Source organism: Limulus polyphemus, unplaced genomic scaffold, assembly GCF_000517525.1.
Source record: "Limulus polyphemus unplaced genomic scaffold, Limulus_polyphemus-2.1.2 Scaffold2267, whole genome shotgun sequence".
Taxonomy (NCBI): domain Eukaryota; kingdom Metazoa; phylum Arthropoda; class Merostomata; order Xiphosura; family Limulidae; genus Limulus; species Limulus polyphemus.
Genome location: NW_013667877.1, coordinates 173,018 through 185,905, shown reverse-complemented (window position 1 = coordinate 185,905; position 12,888 = coordinate 173,018). Strand labels below are relative to the sequence as shown.

The 12,888-nt window shown below is 32.2% G+C and overlaps 1 protein-coding gene across 1 annotated transcript in view; it reads left to right on the top strand.

Annotated features, from left to right (window-relative positions):
- The first annotated feature begins 4,308 nt into the window (after positions 1 to 4,308).
- The window catches only part of LOC106466466 (chaoptin-like), a 38,998-nt gene continuing 30,418 nt past the window's right edge, over positions 4,309 to 12,888 (top strand). The window contains exon 1 of the mRNA XM_013926752.1: positions 4,309 to 4,419. Coding sequence (XP_013782206.1) covers positions 4,309 to 4,419 — 111 coding nt within the window. The remainder of the gene's footprint in view (positions 4,420 to 12,888) is intronic.

Sequence of the window (12,888 nt, the reverse complement as noted above, 5' to 3'; positions counted from 1 at the left end):
CGCAATACATATTTAACAGTATAAATTATGTACATTTCTAAATATAAATTTAATTTAAACAAACATTGAGATTAAAATAAATACATAATAATGAATCCGTCACAATACATTCAAAAGAATACATAGGTCAATTATAGATGGGACAATACGTCTCAAATGCTATTTACTATTCCGTGAAACAATGCACAACCAACTCTGTTGGTTATTACGTAACTATAGATCTCCAAAATCTGTTGGTTGCTGGAATGATATAATGCAAACTCTATTGGTAACAGTATATTTACCAACAGAGTTAGAAGTCTATATCTCCACGTAGTAACAAACAGAACTGGAGGTGTATTACTCCATGGAGTAACCAGTAGAGTTGGAAATGTATTGTTCTACGAAATAGCTACAAAATAGGAGTTGCAGATGTGTAAAAATAACTACCGGTTGAGAGAGAAAGAATAATTTCTTCTCAGTGGAAGAATGCCAGCATTATTCTTTATTTTAATAACTTAAGAGTTTATAAAATAAGAACGAAGACAGTCTTTTATAGAAACTTTTCTGTCATCTTAAAAAACAACAGCAACAAATAAAACTAGTTTACACGAAGGTAAAACAACTATTGTTTTGGTGTTTGAGTTTTATATAAAACCTAGATCTACGTTACTGTCATTTATGGGTATAGGGGGCCTTTTTCATGAAAGTTTAAGAAGTATACTTTTATGATCTTTCATAAAACAGTTTTGTATTTACAGGTGCAAGATATAAACTTTTTTATTTTAATCTTCAAACATAATACATTAAATTACACATTTTTATGCTTGATATCGTACGATATTCCAGAACAATTAATTACTTTTATTTTAGGCTTTGATTCGAAAACGTCAACGCGTACATGAAAATTCCATATCGTTTATTTTTAGGTTCTGGCTCTAGCGCTCAATAATTATTAGGCTTACTAGAATCTTTATAACAGAAGCTAGACATTAGGCTTACTAGAATCTTTATAACAGAAGCTCGACATTAGTCTTACTAGAATCTTTATAGCAGAAGCTCGGACATTAGGCTTACTAGAATCTTTATAACAGAAGCTCGACATTAGTCTTACTAGAATCTTTATAACAGAAGCTCGATATTAGTCTTACTAGAATCTTTATAACAGAAGCTAGACATTAGTCTTACTAGAATCTTTATAACAGAAGCTAGACATTAGTCTTACTAGAATCTTTATAACAGAAGCTCGAAATTAGCCTTACTAGAATCTTTATAGCAGAAGCTAGACATTAGTCTTACTAGAATCTTTATAACAGAAGCTAGACTACAATCTTTTACCAAAAATGTATTTTTTTCGACTAAATAATTTTAAATTTAATGGTAACCCTGGAAGAATTCGATGTTCAATCCTTTTAGTTTTGATTTTCATTTAATCTAATATATCCGAAACACATTTTCACGGAGACTTGTCAATTTTAAAAATAATAAAAACCGTATGTATGTATATATATATATTTTTCATAATATCTTAAAATTTGACAAAAAAACAACAACAAGGAAGCTCTGCTTGCGTTTACATTCCAGAAATACGTCTCGTGCTGGATTGTACCTTTTTTCTCGGCTACGTCACCTTCTATTTTAATCTACTGATGTGTTTATTTATCCACGAGTCTGTGGTTTTCTCTGTCTGTTTGGCACTATAGATTTAACATGCAAGATTTAAGGTAGACGCAACAAAAAAAAGGAAACTTTTCATTTTTTTATCAGATGATACTGGGATCTCTAGACAACACAGGCCTTGAACGTAGAAAAACTTTAGCCCCTTCCCCCCTGCCTGTAGTTCAGCGGTAAGCAAGAGGACTTACAGAAAACAGAATCGTTACGTAACAGTAATATAGCTAACTACGTACGTATAATATAGCCTTTGTTAAGAATGTACAAACTACTTGATAACAATATATAGCTAACGACGTACATATAATTTTTGTTAACAATGTACAAACTACGTGATAACAATATATATAGTGAACTACGTACATATAGTCTTTGTTAACAATATATAAACCTTTAAAAGATTATACAATCGTATGATTGTAAAACCCTAAACGGCAGAGATACGCTATGGTACTCTACACATAGATGAAAAAAGGTTTACTTTCTTCTGTAAAAGACACAAGAGAGAAAGACAAGCTTTGAAAGGAAATATATCCAATCTCACATATAAATATAAATGGACCTCGTGAATCCTAATAGACATTACTCAATTTAAACTTTCCTCTCTTTCTTTGATTTATGAGAGCGAGTAGAAAACTACGCTGATATGCTCCATCTTGCGCATTTGTAAACATTATTGCTTTTTCGTTGTCGATATCATTGTTTTTGTAACCGTTGTTGGTTATAACGATCTTGCAACGAGCTTCTGAGGTCTAATATTTTGGGTTGTATCGTCGCTTCAATTATTTTAATATCTGTGACACTATACATATACATATCTATGTCAGAATTGCTTGTTTGTTGTTAAGCGCAAAACTACCCAATGGGCTATCTGTGCTATGCCCACAGCAGGTATCGAAGTCCAATTTTGAGCATTGTAAGCCCTTAGACTCAGTCCCCTGAGCTACTGGGGGCTACATATGTGAAATAATATGCTTTTTGAAAATTAAATAAGATACTATTTATTATTCAAAAATATTTTCTTTTTTTTCATCAGATAAGTACTTTTATCCACCAGAAGTCTCTCGCGGTCAAGATAAATTCACCTTGGGGCAAGCAGGTGAAATTCATTTGAGCTCAACTGGTTGTAAGAACCTTAAGTGATGAATTCTGTTTTTATAACTTTGATCATCCAACACCACGTTTTATAATTCTGTTTGTAGTCAAGGTTATGTCTAATTCTCGAAGGCCTGTGTGTGTTTCTAAAAAATAATGCTTTCTAGGGTGTCTCAACATTTGCTCTGTTTGTTGTTGTCATTGTTCAGTTTTGATCCAACATTTTATGTGATTTTTTATCTGTATTTTAAAAAATCTATTTTATATAACTTGGAATCTGTTTTATTGATATTATCTGTTACATTCAGTCTAATGGCGTTACTATCAGACACATGCTACACCAAATCGGCTTTTGGAGAAAGGTTTTCTTTAATTCTCCATTGAAAAAGACGATAATTCTTTTCGTCAAAAGTTATTCGATATAAGTCATTGTGACATAAATTTTAATGAGCCGTTCTTATCTGGAAGAAGTAAATATTTTTTCTGAGTTTCGTCGTTAATCTAAATGGACATAAAAAAATTAAAACATTAGGTGAGTATTTCTCTTTTTTTATAGAGGTAGTTTAAAAACACAATAAACATCCGTTTAGTAAAGAAATTCAAACAATAAATGGGATCCAAGAGATACCTGTTTATGTTTTTCAAATGCATTTATAATTGTGCGAGTCACATCTGCTGTAATTCATGTTTTTGTTGTAATTCATGTTTTTCCTTATACACTATCCTCATCAGCTTGAGTGGCTGTAGAGTCATCAGACATGGCGAATTAGAAACATGAACTTGCTAAGATCAATGGATATATCTCATTTATCTATTCATATTATACGGGCCACAGAAGTTATTTACAGTAATTAATAAACCAACTAAAATAAAGTACAAGGACAAGTTCAAATCCAGCTGGATGAACTGAACTTATCAATACACTTTTTATAGTCCAACAAATGTGCTTTGAAGGTTTTCCTCAGTTTTTTCAAAGCCAAATAAATTCATTCTGTCAACTATTGTCAAAAAACGACAGAAAGAAGATATACGGTTTGGATGTATAGGATCTGGATGTATACGATATGGATTACCGTGATCTGGATGTATACGATATGGATTACCGTGATCTGGATGTTTACGATATGAATGAATAGGACCTGAATATATATGATATGGCTATATAGGATCTGGATGTATACGATATGGATTACCGTGATCTGGATGTATACGATATGGATGTTTACGATATGAATGAATAGGACCTGAATATATATGATATGGCTATATAAGATATGGATGTATACGATATGAAAGTATAACATATGGATGTATAAGGTATTGATGTATACAATATAGATGTATAAGACATGGATGTATAAGGATTGATTGTATACGATACGGAAGGCATACGATATGGATGTATACGATATGAATGCATAAGACCTGAATGTATGCGATCTGGATGAATAAGAACTGGATGTATACGATATGAATTACCATGATCTGGATGTATACGATATGGATGAATAAGAACTGGATGTATAAGATATGGATGAATAAGAACTGGATGTATACGATATGGATTACTGTGATCTGGATGTATACGATATGGATTACCGTGATCTGGATGTATACGCTATGGATTACCGTGATCTGGATGTATACGCTATGGATTACCGTGATCTGGATGTATACGATATGGATGAATAAGAACTGGATGTATAAGATATGCACATCGAAACACTACTGAAGCTGTCAGGTTCAACTACTAGTTAAAATATGCTGCGAAAAAACAAAGCTCCAACAGTGGCGCGTATTGTAATATTGTATTGTATTGTAGTTGTCATTGTAATATCAAAAAGTGATAACGTATTATAATAATGCTTTACCAGCTTTTCACCATAACAACTAGCTTGAGTCAGTGTTCTATGAGAAGTAGTGAATTACAATCTATATTAGATAATTATATATGTCATAAAACACCGGTATTAGGCCTATAATATTTTAACACTATATTCTTTATTAAGCCCCTTGTTGTTTTTTTTCAAGAATTAGAAGCGTGTATTAAAGTATTTCAACCACACTATGTCCACTATACGTGATAACAATACTTAGCTAACTACGTTAATACAGTCTTTGTTAAGAACATACAAACTATATGATAACAATACTTAGCTAACTACGTTAATACAGTCTTTGTTAAGGATATCCAAACTATGTGATAACAATATATATAGTTAACTACGTAGATATAGTCTTTGTTAAGAATATACAAACTACGTGATAACAATATATATAGTTAACTACGTAGATATAGTCTTTGTTAAGAATATACAAACTACGTGATAACAATATATATAGTTAACTACGTAGATATAGTCTTTGTTAACAATATACAGCTAACTACGTACATATGATCTTCGTTAACAATATATAAACCTTTAAAAGATTATACGATCGTGATCGTATGGTTTTAAAATTATAAATGACAGGGATACACTATGATGCTCTACACATAGATGAAAATAAAAACACGTTTACTTTATTCTATAAAACACGCAAGAGAAAAAAAAACAAGTTTTGAAAAGTAAATATACCCACCCTCTCGTGGAATATTAATGAACTTTGAGAATATTACAAAATGACACTAAATTTAAACTTATAGGCCTAACGCCGATGTCTTATGGCATGTATAATTGATATACTTTAGCTACATAGCACCGCGTTTTCTAAGCAAAAAACAAACAAACTGTATCTTACATTAATTGATTACAAGTTACAGCTTTTAAAGTAAGAATCTTCCTTACTGTAAAAGTTGTAACTTCTAATAAAATAATACTTAATCAGTAAGTAAACTCAAATCGAAACTATGTTTGATATTGTAAAGATTATTCACTATGAAATTGAGGAACAATACTACTGACGTTTGACATAACAAACGGAAAAGTATTACGTTGAAATATACGAGCAATGATGAAAAACAAATGCTATGTTATTTTGACAAAATCATCAAGTATATATAATAGATACATTCATGACGTTTTTCCTCTATGTTCTAGAAACCTAGAGATGAAACTGATAAAAGGAATAAGATCACAACTCCTTTCATTAAAATCTATGATGCATTTATTTAGTGATCTACCAAAACGTTGTTACGGTTCTTATAAGAAACTAGTGCAACGTTAATGCTTGCAATTAATTTTTTCCTGTATGTTTTATAACGCTGTTATCTAACAACGCTTATCCCTGAAGTGGCGTCGTTATCGAGGTCTATTCTTGCTTAGATTTTATTCCAGACTGTAAAGAAAACAATGAAAAAGTAATATCCCGTATTTCCATTCAGAGTAACACAACATATGTCTCTCTTTTGCGTTTTTGTGTTTACTTCTCTAGAAACTTTCTTGGAAGAATATAGCCTCTGCTGGGGATTTTTTTTATAATCAGAGAAAATGGCCGTAACTTCTTAAAAAAACAACCAATGGATGCAACAAAACAGAAATCAATCAGGCAAATATAAAAGTCAACTGAAGAAGACTCCTATTGTATTTGTTGTTGCTATTTTCAAATAGTAAAAAGGTGTTTCTGTTTTACTGATACCTTACTTTTCGTAGACGTGGTCTTATTTCATACATTTAAGTTTACTTCATACAATTCACAGATGTATCAACGATTGCTTAATATTGCCATAAGTACAATACATTATTGTTTTTTATGCTTATATCTCACCTAAAAGTAGCTTTTGATGACGTACTTAACATCCTAGCCAATGTTAAATACAATTTCAGTTTTTTAATTATAATTTTAAGATGAAATGTTGGAACTGCTCATTTAATTTTCTAGTTCTAAAGTGAATCGATATGCATTATTTTCTATTCAGTTTAACCACTCATGTATGGTAAATATTTTCTAAACATTCCAAACTACCATTACAATGTAGATCAGTTTACTTTAATCACGTTGAATTTCGTCACGAATATATCGAAAACGCTTTAACAACGAAACACAGACAGATAAACAGCGTAAAGAAAATATCCTCGTAAACTTTATTAGGCAGAAACATTACTTAACTAAAAAATTGATAATATTTATCTAAAAGCCAATAAATGTCCTAAGATAATCAAACGATTTACCCTAAAAGTGTGATTTTAATTAAATATCTAAAGGATTTAAAAAAGGAATTCAGAGAAATAAAATTCATTATGATTGTATGCACTGAAATCTTAAATGTTCATAACAGACCTTAAACCACACGTTAAAGTTTTATGCGCAACATTTCTCTGGGTTCAGGGTACACTGATGACATGAGTTCACATCCTGTCCCACCAGAGTTTTTGCTAAGGATTATTTTCAACTGCACAATTATATTTTAATTTCATTATTTTTTACACGACGCCTTGTTGCACCTCATATATACAGGTTCAGTAAAAATGGTCCAAAAATGTAGAATATTCAAGTCAACTGTTTGTTTGTTTGAAGTTAAACACAAACAGGGGTTTCTAGCGTTGTAAGTCCGCAGACATACTGATGTGCCACTTGGAGTAGCATTCTAGTAAATACATTTATTCATCGACTCTGGAATGGAATTTGATAACCTTAGATATGCTTTTTTTATTATTTATCCACTTGACCTTACTTATATAGGTGAATTTTCAACTGCACAAACATTTTTACAGGTGCACAATTTGTGATCAACTGCACACTTAAAAAAACCCTGCGTCCCACTAATTAATGAAATAAGAATTACAACTCCAGCCTATAAGCTAGTTGAAAATATCTGTGTTACTGGAAATGTGTTAAGAATTTGGGTGCTTTTATTCTAAAGGTTATAGTTACAGAGGTATTGGTGCACATGTTAGGAGGGTACATTTTAAAAAACAACAACAACTAATTGTGTACCAAACTCTAAGAAAACAATGTTTATGTATAATCAATTATGTATATCTATACTTAAATATATTATAAAAACTCACCATTCAAGGCAGATTTATAAAGTTTCCACGAAAATACAAAACTCGGGCAACAACCAACTCGTCACATGTTTACAAAGTGGAAGCCAAACTGACTGCAGTATCCAACGTTACCAGCATGAAACTTCAAACATATACATACACACACACAGATTATTGAGCTTCTTAACAATGCTACGTATTGTAAAGAAAGTAAACAATATTTTTTTTTGGTGACACCTCATAATCATTTAAAAGCTACGTCTTTCACTACAGATCAAAAAATATAAGTTATGGAAAAAAAAACTATGTTCATTGTTGTTATGGGAACTGGACATTAAGATATTATCTTAGTTTAGTGCTCCCATTTATAATCTCACGATTCTGTAAAACAAGAAAAATCAAACTTGTCTGTATCCATAATGACTACCCAGTCGATGCTGGAGCTTAAAAACAAAATGAAAGTAACATGAAATTAATAAAAACTTTATTTTTCTGTTTCGATTGATAGAAAAAATCACATTGAGTAGTATGTACTGCATGAATACTGATCTTTGCAGGCGTCTTTGTAGCTGAAATATTAGGTTTAAGCGGATGATTTCCGGTTCTCGAATGACAAAAATGTTCAGCCGCTAAGTAGTCATCATGATTGGTTATCATATTGATTGAATATTTCCTTTTACAGAGGATTAGGGGTGTTTTTCAAAGTATAGACTGGGATCTTGACAATATGCCCAGATTTTCCTTTTAAGAAATAGAACGTGTTTCATGATCACTTTATCGAACCATACTGAAGTGTTTAAAAGCAGACCAGATCAAACTTATTTTGAAAGTGCTTGACTAAGAGAGTTTGGGGTGGAAGTTTAAGAGTTTGATGGGCAATAAACTCATCCGATAATACTCATTTTGTATGAAAGAGTAAGTGCTTATTCAAGCGGTTGTAAAAGAGAAACAGACAATGACGCAGGCCTGTACTTGGTTTAACTCTGTGAAGTTGGTTGTAAAATAGAAACAGACAATGACGCAGGCCTGTACTTGGTTTAACTCTGTGAAGCTGGTTGTAAAAGAGAAACAGACAATGACGCAGGCCTGTACTTGGTTTAACTCTGTGAAGTTGGTTGTAAAAGAGAAACAGACAATGACGCAGGCCTGTACTTGGTTTAACTCTGTGAAGTATTAAACACATCAAGAAGTCAGATAAGAGTACCACATAAACCATCTGTAAACATGCCGATCACGCACACTCAGCAGCAGGTGTTCATTTTCCTCTGCAAATGTAGCAAGCATTAAAATATCCAATAGTTTTTGCTATTTTTACCAAAAAATAAAAATATTTCAAGAAAAATGCCCATTTCTAAATGCTCCTTTCTCCGCATATTTTTAGTTTTGATCTATGTAGGTGGCTAGTTTCCCCGAAAGGAGGCCGAACGCCGCCTGGAGAGGTCACCTGTTTTAACCACTAGCGCCACTGTACAGTAGTGTGTTGTCTGTCAGTCAGTCAGTAGACATTAAAATTAAGTCACATAAAGGACGCTTAACGTTGCATGTTTTACATAAGTAAAACGTGCACGTGCCATGAATCACGAAAATAATTACGTATTCTGTAAACTACAACACAGCATGACATGTGAGCTTCAAAAGCAAGAAATAGAAATATTTGTTACTCTTAATTTTGGTTTCATATATTCTTGAAACATAGCACTTTCGGAGACCCTGCACAAGTACATTTAATTTTATATCAGAAGTTAACATTAATTTATACAGAAGAAGTAATGTTATACAGTAATGGGGTATAACTGCTCCATAAGACCTTAATGAACGAATGTCCGGTCGGTGACTTGTAAACTATTGTCTGTTGCCTTAACAGTCACCTAGTGATTTGCAATCTGTTGTCTGTGCCAGTTCAGGTCACTTTAATTAACAATATTAAATTTAAGAAGTATCTGTTGAACACAAAAAAGGGGGATATACTCGATGTAAAATCTCTTTTCTTCTTGTTGTTCTCACATAAAAAAATTGATTTATTTGAGTCTAGTTTGGAAAAATATTTTAAAATTCAGCACAAAATGATGCAGTGATTTTGTTTAGACAAAAAGTATAGTTTTTCTTTTGTTCGAACAAAATCACTTGCATGTAGATTTCTGTTTAGATGTTACAAAATAACTAGCTGAAAACTGCTAATGTTTACGCTTGCAACTTTGAACGAAACTAAATATACAAATAATTGACAAATTACAGCAGCATGCAGGACAGCTAAAACATAAAACAAACACACACCAGAGTACATATGTCAAATAATAGCTGTAGTAAAGCTGAAAATATTGTTTGTATTACACAGAATAGCTGTAGTAACGCTGAAAACATTGTTTGTATTACATAGAATAGCTGTAGTAACGCTGATAATATTGTTTGTAGTATACAGAATAGTTGTAGTAATGCTGAAAACATTGTTTGTATTATACAGAATAGCTGTAGTAACGCTGATAATATTGTTTGTAGTATACAGAATAGTTGTAGTAATGGTGATAATACTGTTTGTATTATACAGAATAGTTGTAGTAATGCTGATGATATTGTTTGTATTATACATAATAACTGTAGTAATGCTGATAATATTGTTTACATTATACAGAATAGCTGTAGTAATGCTGATAATATTGTTTACATTATACAGAATAGCTGTAGTAACGCTAAAAACAATGTTTGTATTATACATAATAGCTATAGTAACGCTGATAATATTGTTTGTAGTACACAGAATAGGTATAAAAGAACGTAGCAGTATCTGTTGCATAGATTAGCTTTAAAAGAACATAGTAGTATTTGTTACACAGCTTGCATGTAAAAGAACATAGTAGTATTTGTTACACAGATTGAATGTAAAAGAACGTAGCAGTATTTGTTACATAGATTAGCTTTAAAAGAACATAGTAGTATTTGTTACACAGATTGCATGTAAAAGAACATAGTAGTATTTGTTACACAGATTGAATGTAAAAGAACGTAGCAGTATTTGTTACATAGATTAGTTTTAGTAGTATATGCTATATAGATCGAACTGGAGGCTAGCTTAGTCTATATTGAATAAAGACCTGAAAGAACACTTGGGCAAAATGGCATTTAGTATTGATGTTGAGTAATTACTTATTCGTTTAAGTGACTTACAAGAAACCAGCCTTTTGTTCCTCTGGTAACAAGATCATGAGTTGTTCAATCTTCCTCGTGGTTCCCCGAGAGTTAGATAATATATGTATATAGAATAATATCTGTTAATCGCATTTTCTAAGAACGGTGTTTCCTAAGTCTCCATCGTTATCGAACTCAATTTGAGGCATGGTTACATGTTATTGCTTACATCGAAATGTTCATAATAACAAGCTTCTTCGAAGGACGGTGAGGGCTATCTTAGACCTAATATTAACAGAATTTAACAGGCCGTTTAGTCATGTGGACTTCAGCCTCCGAGACCACGTTTAACCAAACGAATAGGCTAACAACCAAGTGACTTCATTAGTATGTAAGAAAAAGGGTTAGCATGAGCACTGATTTTATTCATCGCAGCTCGTAGAAACACTACTGTTAACTTTAAAGTTGTGACTTTTAGTGTTTTGTCTTGTTGTAGTAGTCATTATCAATAACAAGCAATTTTTTGTATTTCATGATCACAGATTCGTGAGGCTTATCTTACTAGAAGCCAGTTTTCATTTGAGCTACGTGTTTAAAAATAAAATGCGTGTACAGTTTGCAGAGTATGCTAAGTTCTTTCAATTTTCTTTTTCTTTAGAATATTCGACAAAGCTACACAATGGTTATCTGCGCATAGCCGTCCCTATTTTTGAAATTATAGATCAGGGGGAATGTAGGTACTCAACAGCACCCGCCGCTAATACTTGGGCTATTCTTGTCTGACCGAATAGTTGGATTTGACCGTCACTCTTATAGCACAGCCACGGCCTGAAAATGCGGAGCATGTTTTTGCGGCAACGAGATGCGATTAGTAAAACTTCGGATTCACGGTCCGGACACGTTTACCACCTGACCACCCCCGAAGTTTCTGCAATGTAAACTAATTAGTGAGTTTGAACTTGTCAAATATGTACGATAGAGACAATATTTTGAAATCTTGTAAATAATAACGTCAACCAAATAATTATTAATGATTTAAAGACAAATACCACAGAATTAATAGCAGGAAATTTTAAACTAAAATTAGAATAATGGCATATTAGTGATTGCTTTGAATGTTAACTATCCATAGTCTTTACTGATGATTCATGGGAGTTCGTAAACTTTCCAATGAATGGGGGAAATGGAAGGTTTGCATGCCTTTAGGCGTAATTTCTCCAGACTGTAATCCAACTACGAACTCACAATAGGATCATATTAATTTGTCAGAACTTATTATTAACTTCATCCAAGCAGAGAAACAGAAGGACCTCCTCTTCTGACAGCTCAATGCTTGGTTGATCAGAGATTAATTTTGTTGGCATGTGATCACTGAAGAGGCAAATAAGCTTAATGATGCGGAATGGAAAGAGAGCTTGGTTCAGTTTCAGGCTTATAATAGGATATCAACTCAATGATTTTTTTTTTATCAAAACTTAAAAGAAAAATTCACAGGAAAATGTATAAAATTCTTTCCAGAAAATCCGTTTCGTCAAACTAGTCACCGAACTCCTTAAAGTATCTCATTGAATTTCGTATGGAAAATATTTTTATAGCGTGAGTAATCATAACTGTAAAACCGGACTTCGAAAATGTTTTCTCTCGTCAAATCGGAGTATTTTGTATATTATCTTCCCGTGTATTCCGTACGTTATATTAACGTATATTCCGTATATTATATTCACGTGTATAATGTATTTTGTGTCCCTATAGCGCAGTGGATGGCGCGTTGGATTTCTAGTCCAAAAGTACTAGGTTCGTTCCCCGGTAGGGATGTCACGAATATTGCCTAGTTCGTATTTTTATATTAACGTGTATTCCGTATATTATATTAACGTGTATTCCGTATATTATATTCACATGTATTCTGTATTGTATATTAACGTGTATTCCGTATATTATATTCACATGTATTCTGTATTGTATATTAACGTGTATTCCGTATATTATATTCACATGTATTCTGTATTGTATATTAACGTGTATTCTGTATTTTATATTCACGTGCATTCTGTATTTTATACTAACCTATATTCCGTATATTATC